The sequence below is a fragment of the Periplaneta americana genome, chromosome 14 (assembly GCF_040183065.1).
Source record: "Periplaneta americana isolate PAMFEO1 chromosome 14, P.americana_PAMFEO1_priV1, whole genome shotgun sequence".
NCBI lineage: Eukaryota > Metazoa > Arthropoda > Insecta > Blattodea > Blattidae > Periplaneta > Periplaneta americana.
In genome coordinates, this window is record NC_091130.1 from 72,398,865 (window position 1) to 72,419,266 (window position 20,402).

Genomic DNA, 20,402 nt, shown 5'->3' on the forward strand with positions numbered 1-20,402 from the left:
TTGAGTTTTTCCTAAGGTTTTCCCAATTGCAAGACAAATATTGGGTAATCCCAAGGCGAATCCTTGGACTTATCTCATCAACTGCCATTTTGCCATCATCAATTCCACTAACAAGCACAATAAGCTTTCAGGCTGTGGTGTATCTATAAAAAACAAAGACCGACTATATATTCGTATTTGCAGTACTGTATAAACAGTAAATTATATCCAAGGAGCAGTCTATTTATACAATATGTTGAACATCAGTTAAATTGCCCTTGGTTATACACATCAATAGTTACACAACGTGGATTACTAATGTTATTGCAGTTAACATTTATGCACTCCATCAGTCTTTCACTTCCAATTTCGTATGTAGAAAGTAAAATGTGTTAGAGACTTTAATTATTACAGGTTTTATGCTCGACCATGCCAAAATGTAGTAATTATACACTTGGTAGCAGTCCTTTAATGCATGTCATTAAAGTATAGGTGTTCAGCCAATGACAGCTCAGCTTACAGGTGTTCAGCCAATGACAAGTCAGCTTTGTACCGTTATAAAACCGCAAGTATCGATTATTCTCGGATATGCAATCGAAAGAGAATTAGCGAAAAGTCACGGAGGCTGGAAATCCAATACTGTCGCAGAAGGTTATGTTCTGTTACTATAATAATTAGCGTCAATTGTAAATAATATTCAAATAAATTCAATTTGTCATCTCGTTTTTCAATGTCGAATTCAATAATCAAGGTTATATCAAGTTTAACGGGATTACATCAAGGTCAATGACATTATTGTTCCTCGGAAAAAATCAATACTTTCGCATCTGCGCACATCTCACAATTCACGACCTAGAACAAGGTCACTTCCAATCTTGTCAGATACAAATAAAATGTATACATCTGAATAATTTCAAGTTAGAAATATGGTCGAGCATAAAAAGTTGTATGAAACTTGCCTATAATGGTAATTAAGACGCTCGTATGAATATTATGAAACTCGCGCTCGTTTCATAAACATCCATACTTGCGTCTTAATTACTATCATTATAGGCTCGTTGCATAATGTACTATTATACCAGTGCTGTGATTTTGATAACCAGTTTGCCATCAGACCAGATCTAACTTTAAACACTTACTTGTGGTTACCCAATATAAAAATATTTAATGCAATCTAATTACAGATCTCTTTGAATTCATTTTCATTCATAGTTTTTTTGCCCAAGGACAAGTCTTTCACTGCAAACCCAGCATTCTCCAATGTTCCTTCTTTTCCGCCTTCCTCTTAGTGTCTGCATATGATCCATATATTTTAATGTTGTCTAACATCTGATATCTTATTCTGTCCTAAACTTTTCATCTGTTCAACATTCCTTCCAGTGTATCCTTCAGTAGGCAGTTTCTTCTTAGTCAGTGACCCAGACAATTTCTTTTTCTCTTCCTGATCAGTTTCAACATTATTCTTTCTTCACCCATTCTTTCTAGCACAGCTTCATTTCTTATTCTGATCTCTCCTTTTCACATGCTCCATTTTTCTCCATATTCACATCTTAAATGATTCCAAACGTTTCTCTTCACTTCGTTGTAATATCTATGTTTCTGCCACATTCCACACAAAGCACTTCACTAGTCTCTTCCTTAGTTCGTTTTTCCAAGGGTCCGCAGAAGACACTCCTTTTTCCATTGCTGTTTTCCTTTTGACTTCCTAGCAGCAGCGTATGTTACTATTTGTAATACACCTCAAGTATTTGAAGCTATTGACTTGTTCTACTGTCTCATTTCGAATTAGCATGTTTACCTTCTTTGTTTTTCTTCTAATAACCATAGTCCTCGTCTTGTTTGCATTTATCTTCATTCCATACTGTTCACAGCTGTATCTCTTTGAATATAACTTTAATCTTTTTTTTCCAGTTGGATGGTTCGCTAGCAGATCTCATAATGGAGATTGGGTATGGGTTCTGCTCATCTGTTGAGGAGTGCCGTAACAGTCTCGTGAATCTTGGTGCGCGAGAAATATCACCAGCAGCTGTTGCCCGAATCATGGGAATGATGATCCGCTCCCATACTGGCCTTGAAGAACAAGTTGCATTGCAGAATATTCAAACTCCGGCCAGTTTCTGGGGTAGTGGGGGAGAGAGTGGCTCTAAAGAGAAGGGATCAACAGATTCCAATCATCCTACCTCATGGAACGTGGATATATTCGTACAGACTGTGAAAGAATTAGTAAGTGTTGTAATATCATCTAAGGAACCTTTTCTGCATTTGCAACCAGTGCTTGATGAGTGTATTCGAAGTAGAAAGTCGAGCTGTGCAGTTACAAGTCAATAAAAGTATGTAATCAGTGATTATACTTCATTGTGTGTGGCATTCTTAGCTGTTTATTCTGTTACATGCGACCTGTAGACCTCAAAGCTTTACTAACAATCTGGAATCTGTTGATACTGTGGAGCCGTAATCGAAATTAAGTTGAAGCAATTTTGGATAGAGCTGGAGTCAGTTATAGTATATTACGATACAAGGTTGGGAAGTGCTTTTTACAAAATTAAGGAAAAGTTTGAAAAATAAGCAGAGCAAGGATTTTCAATTTCCGACATTTTGTAATGTACTTCACAAACATTTTTTGCATGATCATATTTTTAAAATTCCAAATACAATATATTGAAAATTTAGAGCAATATTAAGTGCACACTGTAATGGATCTATTTCAGTATAGTTTTATGTTATGAAGAATGGTTTCCCTGGCAACAAGTCTCTGTGTGAGAATTCTAACTTTCAAGGCCTAACAACAATAGCTGTAAATACAACAAAAAACACGATCGTGCAAAAAAAAAAAATATTTTCATTCTAACTGCAATCTGAGCATATAATATTTTAAGTAAATACTTTTTTTAAAACTGAAATTACGGTGTGCAGGGATGTAACTACAGGATGGCTGAACTGGCAAATATCCAGGGGCCCACAAGTTGAAGGGGGCTCACCCATTATTGTCGCTGTTAATGTTGTTATTATTATCATTATCATCTTATTTTATATTTCTTTTGTTTATAGTAATAACATTCATAAAGTATATTAAATACATGGTCTTCATTTCTTTATATATAATGCTTTTATAAGGAATAGACTGACACCAAGATTTCTGACTTGAAATGATAATATGATACAAAATTTAAGTGACATTGATATCCTACATAAAGCGAAAGGTTCACAAACACATACAGCAAAGACATTTCTTCAGCGTTTCACGAGAAAAAGTTATCTGAGAAGCCCCTGAGTCAGGAAAGATTGAAAGTTTAGCACTTCTGTCAATTAAGCAGTCCATGGCTAGGAAGCTGAACTTTGAAGAGGTAATAGATAATTTTGCTGAAGTCATAGTAAGAAGGAACAAATTTTAAGATATGAAAAAGTTATACATTAATTTAACCAGAAATGAATTCTGAATAGTTTTTTTGTATTTAAATCTTATTTAGAGTTACGTATTTCTAATACATGATCTATGACATGTAAAGGTGTCACTTTGTAGAACTGCAAAGTAGTGGAGGGACCACCGTAAAACTTTTGCAGGAATCTCTAAGTCTCTAGTTACGCCACTGACTATGTGAGCTATTTACATCCTGGCACTTGAGGAAATTCAGTGACCAAGGACCTGGAAATTTTTTATTAATAAAAGTAGAAAAGGAAAAATCTGAGACAAATTGTTTAGTAAAACTACTACAGTAGAATCCTGATTATCCAGCCTTCTGCGTTATCCAGATCGCTTTTTTTTAATTACAGTAATGTGAATATATTCAGTACTGAAAAATATAAAAAATTATTACGTACTGTACTGTATCATGAATAAAAGCTTGTTTATTATGAACATATGGGCAACGTCTCTCTATATTACTGCGTCCGACCTTTGTCCTTTAAGAGCACTGGATCAAAAACCACCTAGCTTTTTGCTTATCTGGATTGCCCTGGGTCCATATAATCTGGATAATCAGAACTCTACCGTATTTGTTACATTATTTACTGTTTTCAGTATTTACAGATAAAGAGTACAGAGTTATCCCCGTTTACATAGTTCTTATATATGTAGTCTCAAAATAAAGTAGTAAAATTACTTACATATATTTAGATTACTACTACAACCACCACTACCATTACTATTAGGGTTGCCAACTTTTCTTGGAGAAAATACGGGAAACTAAGAAATCGACAAAATTTCACATAGAAAATTGGCAAATTATTCCCTTCAGTTACTAAAAAACGACTTTATTCTACACTTCGGCAGCTAGGCTTAAATTAAGAGTATTTTGAGACAGATTTTTGTCTCACGTAATAGTTGAAGCCAACTGCAGTTTGCAGCCCTGAATTGATGAGGTGTGTCTTGCTCCTGTTTCGAATATCTGTCTAATGTTCATGAGATGAAACATCCTCTTTGTATGAACATTACTACTTGGTATGCTTAGAACAGACTAGCCAGTTTTTCCAAATTTATAATATTGATATTGTTTGAGTTTAAACGGATGACCATTAAAACCCATTGCAATTCTGGCAAGCATTACCTTCTATAAAGACTGCACATTTTAAAGCATCTCTTGAACAACAAAATTCATCATACAAACAATCATTATTCACGGTAAAACTAAGTGTTTAGAATAATGATTTGTAACTTAGGTAAAAATAAGGGAGAAAAATACGGGAATCGAGAGAATGTAAAAAATTAGGGGAAAATACAGAAGATTCCGGGAAATACAGGAGAGTTGACAACCCTAATTACTATAGTACTCTTACTGCTACTACAAACAATATAGGCTTATTACAGTACAATACATACAGCACGCATGCTTACATACTGTACATACATAGATACATACGAGTACATACATAACTAACTGTACATATACAGCAGTACAGCATTAGATATTATAATAATGTTTATTCATTAATGTAGCTTGCTTCATTACTGAGTATACAACTAGTGTAGGATATTTCCCAACATGGATAGTACTTTGCGGAATGATCCACCTACATAAGTCAGGACTGTCAACTTTTGTTTTCCTAAGTTGTCTTAAATTTATACTCGTACATTGATCCATAAATACACAGAATTAAAAGTGTGCATATGCATGTATGTGTGTGTTCCCCCCCCCCCCTTCCGTCTCTCTCCTTGCCTTGTGGATTGATAGTTGTTGACTTCTCTATGACATTTTGTTTTACAAATGTCGATTTCTTAATTTCTTAATAAATTTGGTTTTTAAAGAGGTTACATATTGCTACCTCGAAGTTGATTAAAAACAAATTTGGACAGAATCAAAGTCTGTAAAAATACACTGTACTGACTACAGCGCTAGTAGGAAGTGATCATATCCTGTCCCCTTACTTTGCTTAGAAAAAGAATTTACTAATACTTTTTAGATTAAAAATCGTATTCAGATGTGCCGTGTGAGACTTTAAACTAGATTGTTTTGCATGCAGGTTCCAAATTTGTCATGGAGTGATGTGGTGCTGGAGTTGGACCATGCAGAGTTTGTTATCAAAGACAGACAAGGTCTGAATCTTCTTTTTACTGCCCTGAGACAAGGACTTCAGAATCAAGGATTCCATCCAGATATATTTCCAGTTGATGGCTTGTATAGGCACTGGAAGAATGCAGATGGGCAGGTCAGTGCAAAGGATCTTATGGGCAACAAGTACCATACTCAGAAATGCACATCATAATAATATTTCTTTAAGAAGTATTTTTGAAATCCCTATAACAAAATTATATTATGATTATCATTCTGAGTTCCAACGGACTTATGTCCATCTATACCAGGGGTGCTCAACCTTATGAATACTGTGGGCCAATGTTTTAAAAAATGTTCTTTTGGAGAGCTGCAGACATCCTCCAATAATAAACAGAATTTACATAAATGTCTTAGTAATTAGTGATTGCTGTAATTTATAGTAATTAGTAATATCTGTTCAAATATTTTTTTAAATTTTAAGTTTGAAACTTTACTATTGGGCCGCAGCAAACATAGTGGTGGGCCGCAGGTGGTGCACCATTGCTCTATACCTATAGAGATACATACAGTTTGACCAGGAAAACTTAGTATAATTTATTTTATTGAAGTAACATTTACATTTAACATTTTACTATACAGAGTGAACATTAAGTATGGAATATTGCTAATAACGTCGTAAATTTTAATTTTACAAAAAAAAAAAAAAAAAAAAGTTTTAGACAAAAGCTGTTGGAGATAAACCATACAATAAGATATCATTGTTCGGAAAAAAAAAAGTTACTTATTAAGGCATACAGGGTGTGACAGTAAACTTTATTTTTTTATATTAAAATTTACATATTCCGAATCTCAATTAAATTCTATGTATGAATGTAGAAATTTAACCCATTCACCAATTTCATGTCTTTTACCTATTTATTCAACTTGTTTCGTGGACTTCAGACTTGAGAGAAATAATTATGTAAAATCATGTTGAATTGGCCATAAAAGTAAACAAAACACTATGATTAACCCAACTTTACCACAGATGCTCAAAATGAAAACCATTCGCAGCCAAATAATGTTCCAATCTATCATGAAAACTGACTATTGTAGATATGAGATGGAACAGATCAATCATGTAACCGTGAGAAAGACAGTGAACTGTTTCCGTGATAGATTGAGAATTGTTTGCCTGTGAATGGTTCTCATTTTGAGCATCTGTGGTAAAAGTTTGGTTAGTCATAATGTTAAAGTTAATTAGTGTTTTGTTTAATTTTATGGCCTACTCAACATGATTTTACTCGTACATACTTATTTGTCTCGAGTTTGAAATTAACGAAACAAGTTTAATTGATAGTTATATGACATGAAACTGGTGAATGGGTAAACATTTCTACACTTCCATATGTAAAATTTAATGAAGATTCAGAATATGTAAATTTTAATATAAGGTGTCATTTAAAAGAATAAAGTTTACTGTCACACCCTATATGCTTGAATAACTAACTTTTTTCGAACACTGGTATCATGTTGTTTGGTTTATCTCTAACAGCTTTTGTATAAAACTTTTTTTTTAATTAAAATTTAAGAAGTTATTAGCAATATTCCATGCTTATTGTTACCTTGTATAGTGATGTGTGTTGTGTAACTGCTGGTAACCATAAGTTTTTTTTTTCTTTCTACAGTTTTCGTTAATTCAACAGATATTAAAAAGTCCAGATGTGTTTTGTTTTGCTGATTATCCATACCATCCAGTGGCAGTGGATATCCTGAAAGCACCACCAGAAAGTGACAATAAAGAGATAACTACATGGAGGTCGCTGGATCTTGTGGAGACGTTATTGTACCTGTCAGACCGCGGTCTGTATTCTCAAGTTCAAGAAATGTTCAAACTACCAATCCAGCATTGTCCAGACGTGCTGGTGCTGGCACTTCTGCAGATCAACCCTCCAGTTTCAGTATTACGACAGGATCTGCTTACAAATCTGATGCCAATATTTCTGGGGAATCATCCAAACTCAGCAATCATCCTTCACCATGCATGGCATTCTCAGGTATTAGTACACCAAATGTGATCTTGTGATCGATTTTACCAACAGTTTCAATTCTAGTGACATTTAAGTCAGAGTTCTGAGCTTTGAATTTGATGCAGTTTCGGCTGGATTAGAGTCTATAAAAATGTACCAACTCCAACTCTGACCTCAGTGCAGACTCTTCTAAGAAAATTTTATTTTAACATTTCAGACTGCCAGTGTCCTCATGCTTTAAGAGGTTTTATGATATAAGTCATATTCTATGGAATGTTTTGTGAATTCCACTCTGGGTGAACTTCCCTGTAGTATTTTCGTACTAGATCTAGTACTTTTTATAACATGTTTGATTTCTGTTATGTGCATTAGACAGAAATTGTACAGTTTCATCTTTCTCTTTCTCCCCTTCGTTCTCTCTTCCCCCTCCCTTCCTCCAGTTACATATTATTCTTAATTTATTGCAGGAATAGCTGAAACGTCACGAAACAAGTTTTTCTATATATGTATTAGAATTTCGTATTAAGATGTTAAGTACTTGTAGTGTAGAGCATTACTGCTGTTGACAAGCAAAGTAGGGCAAAGTGAATAGTTTCTGTTAATCAGAAATTCTGTTTAGTTCATTCACAAATTCTAGGAGTTGGTTTCATTAAACGAAACCTTTCTTGGAATTTAGCATCACTTAAATCATATAAAATATTGCCTCTGTTAATGTACACTGCTTTACGACATGCTGATTTAAAAACAGAAATTTGTCTTCAAAATTATCAAATGCAAGTCTGTCTTGCTTTGCTACAGATACATGGGTGACAACTCTGATTAAAATGGCTGTTTAAAAGTTTGTGTCTATTAAAATCTGTCAAATGCTTTTTTATATTGGTGTATTGCAAAACAACCAGAGTAATCTAAAGGTAATAGCAGTAAACTCATAATGTTGAAGTACTTACCCCTGAGTGAGCAAAATAGTAACATGCAATTATGGGTACAATAATCAGAATATAAAGTGCGAAGTTCTTGGGCTTGATCTCTGTGTCGTAAATGTAGAAACAATTTTATTTCATAGTTACACAAAGGAAAAGCAAACTTCTCTACTGGATTCATTTTCAAGATAAATTTCCAAGGGTGGAAAAATGGATGCTACAGATAGATTTCCCTTTCCTAATTGTAGAATTTATACTCGTTTCTGAAATATTTTGATGTTTTTATGTTTATGATGTAGTAGAAAACCCAAAGTTTGCTCCATATTAAACCCTGAAACTCTTAGATGATATTGATCTGAATGTTGTGGAAAATATTGGGTGGGATGAACAAACAGCATTGGACACGTGTGCTTGGCTTGTCCATCCGTGGTAGGTCAGACTGATTGTGCCAGTGAATTAGTGTCAGGAAGTCTGCAGTACAATATAAGTTAAACCTACCTAAGAGGGTTTCTCTCATCAGTTATCACTGATAAATGCTTAAAAAGTAAAAGTAATTTACTCACCTATGTCATGCATGCAAGGAGATGTTGGAACTACCTGCCTCCATTTTTCATAATTTCTGATAACAGTATCTGCTTATGAATTTAAGCATTGTACTATGCAGTTGCCTTTGAAAAATGTGTATTAAGTACTTAGGTGGAACCATGCTTCGAAAAAAAAATTAGATTAGGAAAACAAAGTGTACAAGACTAATTCACACACTTTAGATGAACTGACATAATTATTCTTGAAGAAATGCAAAAGATGCTTAAGTGGTTTTTGGGGGAAATTTCCAGAGAATGTCCATGTTATCAAGAGTTCCTTCTATGAGCCCTTTATATTGCATGACCACATCCCGTTTGACGAAATTTATTTACCAAACTGTAAATCGTGTTTCGACCTGAAACTTTAGCACCTGGGCCTGAATTAATCTCCTTATAGCCCAATCTTAGTTGTTCATTCAATATAAGCATTTTAATTAGTGTGGCTGCATGAAAATAATTAACAATGGATAACCACAAATATTTGTGTGAACTACAGAAAAAAGGGAAAGAAGTTGATAGATAAAAGAGGACGGCAGGAGTGAATGAAGCAATGGAATATCAAGGATTGAAAATGGACTGTAGGAGGACATCTGTGCTTGGCATTTGTAAGCTGAAAGGCTTCGTTATGGACATTATTGATTCATTTGATTGATTGTGATTTCTTTGAATGGAATAAGATAACATGTACAGAGTGAATCATAGTTGACTCCGGAATTTCTTGATATCACTGCACAGCAACAATTAGGGAAAGGGTAAAATAGTGAATAGCAATGTAAAAAGAAAAGTTCAGAATTTTGTAACATACCTCACATATGTAAATCAAGCTTTCAGGTATAACTCCCTGGAAAGATGATTTGAATAATTTCTAAAGCGTTGGTGCATTTACCCAAGGGTTCCGGGTTCGATGCCCGGCCCCTGAACAATTTTTCCCTCAAAATTATTCATACCTCACATATATTCAATATGATAGCTTTTGCCCATTTTTCGTTCCTCATATTCTTCTCTTTCCCTCCTCTTCCTTCTCATAATTTTCTTTTATCCATTTTTCCTTAGTCATCTTTTTCTTTTCTCCTTCTTTTCAATATTATCTCGCCTGACCTCCTTGATCACCGGATTTAACTTCTTGGGGGTTTTTTTCTGTGGAGATTTGTTAAAGACTCTGTATGTGCCACCCTTGCCCGAGACTTGCAGTAATTACGAGAAATTAGCACAGCTATCGCACAAGTGGACATGGCAATGCTGCAGTGTGTGTTGACTGAATTAAATTACAAGATTGACATCTGTCGTATCATGAGGGTTGGCTGTATTAACATTTGTGAAGTATGTTACAAAATTCTGAAATTTTCTCTTTAAATTCTTCTCCTCCTCCTCCTCTTCCTCCTGCTTCTTCTTCTTCTTCTTCTTCTTCTTCTTCTTCTTCTTATAATGGCCAACATTGGAGGGTAAGTCCATTTGTTGCCTAGCAGACCTATAGAGTGCACTGATATTTATCTTTAAATTGCCTTTCACTATTTTATCCTATTCGCAATCATTGCTGTGCAGTGATATCAGGAAATTCCTGGGTAAATTATGATTCACTCTGTAGTAATAGACGAGAATAACTGACATGGAAATGCTTTTGTTAACTGTCATGTTACTAAGACTGAGAAGTATATAAGTTGGTTCTTCTTATTCAACATGGGTATGGCTACTGCTACTGCATTATTAATGGGTATTCTGAAGGTACTGATTTTTTGTGTCACTTTCACAGAACATTTCAATAAAGCAAATAATCATGCACGCAATGGCAGAGTGGTACATTAGAGGGGACAGCGACCAGACGAAATTGTCTCGCATTTTAGATGTTGCTCAAGATCTGAAGGTAAGCAACTTCTTTATATTTTTTTGCAATTATTGCAGTTGGCTTCTCAGTTAATCATCTTTTATTTATTATTTGGATACCTTTTGTTCCAGGCTCTGTCCATGCTCCTGAATAACCATTCTTTTCCATTTGTCATTGATCTGGCATGCCTTGCGTCAAGACGAGAGTACCTGAAGCTAGAGAAGTGGTTGACAGACAAAATCAGAGAGCATGGAGAACCCTTCATATCTGCCTGCATAAAGTTTCTGCAGGTAATTGTGTACCTTGTCAATTTTAAGAATTAAATGTCTGTTAACAATTTTATTATCTTCATTATTATAATTTATGTGAAATTGCATCGAGCTAAACTATGATACAGCAAACACCTGTAGTTTGATGGGGGCCTAAATTTACACAAACAAACAAAAAACACAGATAGTCGAAAACAGATGAGATTAATTTTAATGAAAATTGAGCCTTTTTTTTATAAATTGGATACTGTATAATTTTATTTATGAAATACAGAATACAGTCAACTCTCAATTAGCTGCAGTAATAGCAGGGAATACTTAATTACTTACTTACAAATGGCGTTTAAGGAACCCACAGGTTCATTGCTGCCCTCACATAAGCTCACCATCGGTCCCTATCCTGTGCAAGATTAATCCACTCTCTATCATCATATCCCACCTCCCTCAAATCCATTTTAATATTATCCTCCCATCTACGTCTCGGTCTCCCCAAAGGTCTTTTCCCTCTGGTCTCCCAACTAACACTCTATATGCATTTCTGGATTTGCCCATACGTGCTACATGCCCTGCCCATCTCAAATGTCTGGATTTAATGTTCCTAATTATGTCAGATGAATACAATGCGTGCAGTTCTGTGTTGTGTAACTTTCTCCATTCTCCTGTAACTTCATCCCTCTTAGCCCCAAATACTACCAGTTAATCGCAGTTAATGCACATTTTCGATTAAAAGTACCCTTATAAATCAGTTTCGTCTGTACTTTAAAATACTGCATTCTGTAATTAGACATAGGTTTTTTATGCATCAAATTGTACTATAGGTCTTTCTCTGCTGTTACACAATGATGAACTAAATAGTTATTTACACTACACTAAACTAATTGCTACCGATAAACTTAATTAGATGCATATATCATTGTAAATTCAGTAGTCACGTTATTTACATAAACAGTATTATCCAGCTCCTAGTGAAAGTACAGTAATCATTTTCCACATTGAATAGAAGGAGAAAGCAGAATACTTCTTTCTCTTTCTTCCCTTCCACCCCTCTGTGCGACTTTCAAGAAATGTTCTACTTAGGAGAAGCTCTGTTTCGAAATCACGTTATTTCGCGGAAACATTACCTCTCTCTCTCTCTGTCTCTCTCATAACAGTGCACAATCATCCATGTACAGGCTTTTTAAAATCGTAGTAAAACATAAAGACATTGCAGGAAAATACAGGTAATTATTAATAAAAAAGTAAATAAAAGTTTTCGAAGACCTGCAGATAACCTACAAAGTGGGTAATCTGCATATGGATAATTGAGAGTTGGTTGTATTGCATTATGACTCGTGACTGGCACAATATGAAGAACATTTTTTTCAAAATATAAAATAAATATTTCAGTGCTAAAATATCTTTGTTCCTAAACCGTTTGGAGCAGATTTACATTATTATTTACAAAATAGTCCTTCAGAGATTAATGGTTTTGTCTGTATCATCTTCATGGTATGGGATGTTTATCCTGTTCTGGCTCAATAGTCCATCATTGGCTAGATCTTCCAGGTTCTCGTCTTAGCTCTCATCTTCTATTTGTTCTTGTATTGTTTTGTATGCTTTGTCTAATGGCAACCTCTAATTTGAGGAAGCTTTGATAAATAAATAGAGGACTTTCAGCATTCATTTGTTCTCCATGCGTTGAACATAATTACCTAGGATAAGGGTAATTTCCATTTTCTGCCTTATTATTTCATTCCTGATTTTATCTAATTTTGTGCATCCTTCTGTAGCTCTCAGGAACTTCATATCAGCTGCTTGTATACTACTTTCCTCTTTCTGACTTAGTATCCAACTTTTGCTACCATATAATATTGTGGGTACTGCCATTGTTTTATAAAATTTAATTTTTGTTTCTTTCCTCGTATTCTTTCTCAAAGTTCTGTGTATTGTGCCACACATGTACTCGAACTTCGACAATTTAATCTGTATGTCTTTATCATATTCATAAGATATATTTTATTAATAGTTAAAATGAGACACCTGTTCTGAAATTGTATCATTTATTATTATTTTTGACCATTTTATATTTCTACCTTTGAAAGCTTTCGCAGAATTAATAAATAAATAAGTAATCAAATTACAGTAAATCGATGGCTAAGAAGAGATACCTCGTATCTACAAAATTGGTACCGGTAATTTAGTTTAAGTACATTGTTACTATTTAGATTAACTATATTATTATTATGTTCACAAAATTGGACAGTGTACTAATATTTTGTTCTCGAATAGAAGATCTTACAAAGCAGAAACATATACACGAGTAAGTTTGTCTATTTTGAGAAATTAATTTCGAAAACAGTTTTTTTTATTTACTTGTAAATGTATAGATATGAGGTATCACTTTTTACCCATCAATATGCAATATTTTAATATCGTGTATATAGATATATACAAAATATCGCATGCCTGAATCTCATACATGTAACATTATGATGAATCAAAATATATAAACTACTCGCCAATATACAAAATGTACGTAAGATGGCTGTCTAACGGAGGAATAAATATTATTATAGGAGGGAAATCAGATCTCTAAGTTAGTGAATCCTTTAACAAATCAATAACACTAAAGATGTTTCTTGCAACGCATCTTTCGAACATATTGGTCTGTTAACAGATAACGAAGGAATAAATGCATTCTTGCAACCCACAATCAGTCTCTGAATTTATGTTTTACGGTATTTATTACAATTATGCAATTGGACAAACAGTTGTTTTATGAATATTGAAAAAATGAATATAATTATACTGTTAATGTGTAATCATTAATAATTAACCAGCAAAAGTTAAACAAAGATTAAAATTACATGTAAAAAAAATAAAATATGGATCACAACTGCAATCACTGGAGTATTAGGCACAAATCATACTACTACTTAGAACTTGAAAGAAATAATGACAACAGCATGGTTTTCCTTTTCAGCTTTCTTTACTGTCACATTAAATAATTGTAATATTTACATGTGATAATTATTTAATTTTGTAGAGGAGATGTCCACAAATAATGGGGAACACAGTGAAGGAGGAGAATCAGCCAAAAGCAACTCAATTGCCTCACGAAACATTGACCACCATGTTGGCTTGCCTTCAGGGCTGTGCAGGGTAATAATTATATATTATACTCGTAGGATTAGGTGCAAAGCTTTAAAAATTTGGGTTATGGTGAATATACATTTTACAGTAGGTCTACAATAGTCTTTTACTTTGTCATCGGTCTCTGTCTGTTAGTCCATCATTGAACAGCAGTTTCTCCAGAATTATTGGATAGATGATGTTTACATTCAGTATCTACCAGTCACTTCAAAAATGATCCTTGTGAAATGTAATTTCAAATTGTTTTGAATATCTCCGATTAAACCATTGGGTTTAATTGCATATTTTCCTCTAAATGCCACTATTTCAGTTTTATTTGTTGATACAAGAGTCTACTTAAATGGTATGTTCGTGCTTGGAAATTATAAGTAATACTCCCTCCGTTCAAAAATATGGTATAGTAACAAACAAAACAAGTTTGATTATTGCACATGCGTGCACAAAATGTTTTGTGTTGTGGTATTCTGTTCAGTAGTGAAGGAACTATCAGACAGAGCAATTGTGAATGTTTCTAACACAATGTGGATATTTATTCAAAATTGCCCATAAGGATTTTTTTCTCGTGATTTTGTTTCTTACAAATGAAAAGTTATCAGTAGAGTTATCTACTAAAACGTTTTCTGTCAGAAAAAAGTAATTATTCGCTTAACTATGTATGCAGCTGTAGCCTGTAAACAAAAATATTGGGACTTCAAAGATATCTATAAAAATGATGTTTAAAAAAAAAAATGTATCGAAGTTTTTATTAAGTATCAGTAAGTTTATGTCATGAATAATAGAACAACTTAATTATTGACCTTAAAAGTGTTGTAAATTTATTTCAGGAATGTTTCTCAGGACTTATCAGAAACTATTTTGACCATGGTGGGCAACTGCAGCATCATGCTCAGCAAACCCAGGCAACCACCACCAGGAGTCCTGAGAACACACAGAGGCATAGAGCCAGCTTTTAATCCATCTTCACTTGGAGGACAAGTAAGTCTTCCCATCAGTCACATCACTTCAGTTACTTCGTGGGTAACCGAGATATAATATATAGTTTCCAGTTGCAGGTTTTGACACGGACAAGCAGTTATCATTTACCTATAAGTTGAAATATACATAGATATAGGATATTTGAAGAATATAGGGTTTTATATAAATCTAAACGTGGTATTTACACTAGTTCAGTTGTCATTACGTTATAAAAGAGTTCATGTTGTGTACTACGTGTCAAGTTGAGGCTGCAGATAGTGCAACAAAATATGACATACTATAAATGAGTTCGCTTGTGCGGTAATTGACACACGTGACCTGCAGTCCATATTTTTATTAAGTCAGTGGATAAAATGACAAACACTGAATTAGTAAGCAAACTTTTTGTAAGCTGGCAAGAACTGTATCATTGTGAGAAAGTGAAAGAAGGAATTCCTAACATGCTCTTGACTCCAGTACCCTATTCCACACAAGTATTTAATAATATTTTTATTTTATAAGGAAACTAAAATGAATAAAAAATAAATGTTCCATGAAATATTAGTATTAGTAACTTAGTATGCCTCATAGATTTTGTTACCAGTGAAAGGAGGGTGATACTTTCAAGTATTGTTGATATTTTATAAAGTACAATAGGTTTATATCAACTGATGTAAGTGAAAGTGGTGAAGTAATACGAGATTTGCCTTGTACTTAGAGAAGGAATAAATAGCTCTTCTTAACAAAGGGTACAGTAACATAAGTTTTGCATGACATATGATGTGATTAGAACCTCCTACATTTAGAAGTAAAACATTGTCAGCTATATGTAATTTAATTAGTAACTACATAATTTTATTTGTAATGCCACAGAAATCTACATAACTCTTGAATTCACTTACTGTTCACTGCTGCTATTGGTACTATTATTACTGATGTTACTTCACCGCTATCATCACTGCTGCTGCTGATACTACTACTAGTGCTATTGCTACTTTTTTTGTACTGAGTTATGACAAAAGAACTTTCTATTTACAGTTGTTCACTGCATCGCAAGTTCCACAAGTGGACCCAATTGCTAATATCGGCTCCAGTCTGGCGAGTATGAGTCTGTCGGGTGCTCCAGCAGGCATGGGTCCTCCCAGCAGCTCTGCTTTCAATCTGCCAGGCGGGCTCGGGCCATTAGTCTCTGCACCAGGATCACCATCCAGACTCATGGGCCAAGCTGCTCCAGGTCCGTCCCAGAGTCCATTTCCCATTATGCCATTAGGTACTCAGTTGCAGCATTCAGGCCCAGTGGGGGCACAGGTTGGGCCTGGGCCCACTGCCACGTCCCTTGTCTCTGGAGTTGGAGCTCTTGCAGGACGGTTAGGTCCTCAAGCCGGAGTGGAAAAGACGAGATTAGGTGTGTATGGCACGCTAGCATATGTAAGCTGTAAGACAAGGTTCACTCTTGTGGAGTACATCTGAACTTTGTCAGTTATAATAATGGTAGTATTCGAGAGAATGTAGGGAAGACAATGGTGAAATATGATTTGTATGTCATGTCTGTAAGGCCACTCCTCAAACAACTGAAGTGTTGGTTTTCCACTTTGGAGACATGAGTTCAACTCCTAGTGAAATTTTTATCAAACAAAGACTGTTAGCACAAGCTTTCTCAGGCTACTGTCATTTCCTCTTCTATCATTCTGTCATTTCCCCATTATTCATCCTTTATTCAATGCACAGGCAAAGAGATTGTAGTCTGTGGTATATTACTGCAAGAGAGACACTTGGGTTAGTGGTGATAAGTAGCATGTGCTTGCCAGTAAAAATTGTCATACCTAGATGTATTGATGATTGTTTATGCCAGATCATTGTGGCCCACAGTTATGATTGTTTATGCCAGACCATTGTGGCCCACAGTTGTCTAGTGAGTGCCATGCTAGTTGTATCCAAGGTTCACGGGTTCAAATCTGACTGAGAGCAATGAATTTTAAAGAGTGGTATAATCCATTAGTAGGACTTCCTCTTGGAGGGAAGTAAAGTAAAGTTGAGTTGCGGATCCCATGCCTTAGATTTACTACTAATTCCAAATTATCGAGATATACAGGAGACAAGGAGTTAGGAATCATATTCTTTCTATTCTCCAGATCATTTCTGCTCCTAAAGTAATCAGAAGCCCATTTTTAATGGAATTCTTTCTTTCGACTGTGGTTCTGTAACCTGTTATCCCAACTAAGAGTCAGTGAAATGCTCACCTTTTACTTTCTCATTATACATATATGAAGAGAGAGAATTGCGATGCTGCAAAAATCGATTTAGGGATTTTCACGGAAATACACATTTCCAGCAGCCTAGAACTGAGTCAGTCCATCCTTGTACAGAAATTTTACCTAATTATTGGACATATTTTGTTCATATTCATGTCGATTCATCTGGGAATGAAGTGTATTAAATACAAATTTTTAATTAAAAACAACTGTAGATCTTCATTAGAAAAAACAGACATAAAATGACAGTTTACTTAAAATTGGCTCGAACATCTTTTCGTGATTTTATTTCCTATATGAATGAATGTGATAAATTAAATTTTATAGACAGTGTTCCCAAATTCATTTGTGTCAGAGAAGTTAATTATTTACATAAAAGCCCATTTGAAAATATTTCTGACAAATTGAGAGTTTAAAGATAACTAAACATATTAGTTCACAAAATGAACATAATCACAGCTGCTATAGCAAGAGGGCAAAAGAAAATAACAACAAACTTTATTTTTCTGTAAAAGAAGTCGAAAATTTACCCTCATTTGTATTCTCCTCCCCCCCCCCCACACACACACACACACACACACAAATAATTTAAAAGCCAGACAGCATCGTTCAGACTTAGTCTGTTATCATCAATATTGAAATAAATTTCAAAGTATTATCCAGATTAGTGTTCATAATACAATATTGTTTAGAAATGAAATTTCTTCACTAATTAGACCTCGTGTAGGGCTTTTGCCAAGTTGCTAGTAAGAGAATAATGCTGTAAACCACAACCATTAATATCTTTCAATATGTCTAATTTTGAGCACAAATCTTAGTAAATAGCAAAATAACATTAGAAGTATTTACATTACAGTAGAACCCCATTTATCCAAACTAAAAGGAGCGGAGCCATTTCGTATAATAATGTGAATACACATGGAATCACTCGACACCTCTCATTTGACCATAACTGGTTCCACAATTCTTTGGGTAGGAAGTAGAGGGAACAAATGGTATGTAAACAAAAAATAACTTTGGGTGGTGGGACCAATGTACTTCATTCTTTAAAGAACAAGATGATAGCTGTTTCATTGGCATGCACTGACAGACCTTTGGAACATAAGATGCATTTATATAAGCGCGTGTTATGATCCAAAAACTACAATATGTAGGTTTACTCTATGGTTTCGGTTATACCAGGTTTTGATTTAGTGGAATTACAAGGAATGTCTTTTGTTTACATTGTGGAGAGCAAAAGATAATCTTCTTTTTTTGGGTGCACAGTAAGTGCTTGCATTTCCATATATCTTGTAAATGTTCATGAAAATAAGATACAAACAGGAATATCATTGCTAGCATGACAAAGAAAGGAATTATTGCAAAACATGTAAAGGAAAGTATGTGTCACTTTCATGACAGAGTTTGGTTAAATCCAGAAAACATTTTAAATTTTTATTTGGGGCCATATTAAATGATTTCACGTATGTGTGTCTTTTATGTTATTTGAAAAAAAAAAACTATAAACAAAAATGTTAGTTAGTAACATGACAAAGAACTGGATTGTTGTAATACGTGTAATGAGAAAGTATGTGTGCTATTCATGACTCTTAATTTTCCAATCTGTATTACAGCTTAAACTTTAAATTATCCCTTTTAGTTATGTCTTTTTTATTTCTTTTGTTTTATTTCTGCAGTCTTCGGAGATGCTTCTTCCTGAAACATAAATCACCTATATTCTTTCATATGTACATTTAATTTTCACTTTTTAGGTGAAGCTGCAAGTTTGTTCCCGGAAATGTCACAGAATGTGTCGAAAGAAATTGAAGATGAAGCAAACAGCTACTTTCAAAGAATATACAACCATCCTCCACATCCCACATTGTCCATCGATGAGGTGTTAGAAATGTTGAAAAAATTTCAGGATTCACCTAACAAAAGAGAAAGAGTAAGTGACAAGTTTATATTTCAAAATTTCATTCATGTATGCCATGTCTTTTACCTTCTGAAAATTAAAATGTCGTCTTTTTTATTTTCTTTTTGCAGAAACTAACAGCTTTTGTGATGAAATGTTAGATTTCTAAAATATAATATTGAATTAGACATAAGCATTCTTTCTTCTCTTTTGGTACCGTATTTATAAAAGTGAAGTGATAATTTGTTAATATGGGATAGCATTTTAGTCCTGCTTTTCAGATAATTTGATGTTTAAGTATTGGTGTAGTGAAATAACAAAGGATTAATTACAGAATATGATTTGTGTACTACTACATTATTTGGAAATCTTCCTTGGGGATCTTGTGGTTTCTGTGCTTGTTTCTTTACCTAAGTGTTTCAGGTTTAGACCTGGACTTTCATTCATTCCTCACTGCAAACCCAACATTATCCAATCTTCCTTCTTTTCCGCCATCCTCTTCATTTCTGCATAAAATCCATTTATCTTAATGTCGTCCATCACCTGATATCTTCTTCTGCCCCGAACTTTTCTCCCAGTTACCATTCCTTCCAGTGCATCATTCAGTAAGCAGTTTCTTCTTAGCCAGTGACCCAGCCAATTTCTTTTTCTCTTTCTGTTTAGTTTCAGCTTTATTCTTTCTTCATTTACTCTTTCTAGCACAGTTTCATTTCTTATTTTGTTTGGACAAGAGAAATACATTTTTCGGAAGAAAGAATTCGAATTACAACTTGGTTGGAAAGTAAAGTAAAGCTGGAAGTTGAAAGTCACAGAATTAGGAAGAGAGAATATGCTTCAGTTTTCGTGGTACTGTTTTGAATGTAAATTAATGATTTAAAATAAAGTATAACAAAGACATTATGGAATATTTACAGGATGTATAGGTTAACAGCAGTAATTGCAGTCTGCGTCATTTTTAGTAACTGTGGTAGACGTGAGATTGGTTATGAAGAGGTACCAGGTTTACTTCTTTTATCCTTTACTTTATCCTTTTTTTCTCCCCAGAGGGGGTCCTTAATTTATTCGTCCTAACTCTATGAGCAGGCTCATAGATGTCAC

General features: G+C 34.3%; 1 protein-coding gene across 7 annotated transcripts in view; it reads left to right on the forward strand.

Annotated features, from left to right (window-relative positions):
• Positions 1-20,402, forward strand: part of Not1 (CCR4-NOT transcription complex subunit 1) — a 177,008-nt gene that overhangs the window by 45,396 nt on the left and 111,210 nt on the right. For 6 of the 7 annotated variants that reach the window (XM_069845568.1, XM_069845567.1, XM_069845569.1 and 3 more), the window contains exons 6-14: positions 1,891-2,202; positions 5,437-5,622; positions 7,136-7,504; positions 10,732-10,842; positions 10,935-11,093; positions 14,098-14,213; positions 15,029-15,179; positions 16,197-16,563; positions 19,162-19,337. In XM_069845568.1, coding sequence (XP_069701669.1) covers positions 1,891-2,202; positions 5,437-5,622; positions 7,136-7,504; positions 10,732-10,842; positions 10,935-11,093; positions 14,098-14,213; positions 15,029-15,179; positions 16,197-16,563; positions 19,162-19,337 — 1,947 coding nt within the window. The remainder of the gene's footprint in view (positions 1-1,890; positions 2,203-5,436; positions 5,623-7,135; positions 7,505-10,731; positions 10,843-10,934; positions 11,094-14,097; positions 14,214-15,028; positions 15,180-16,196; positions 16,564-19,161; positions 19,338-20,402) is intronic. The other variant, XM_069845571.1, reaches the window with a different exon arrangement.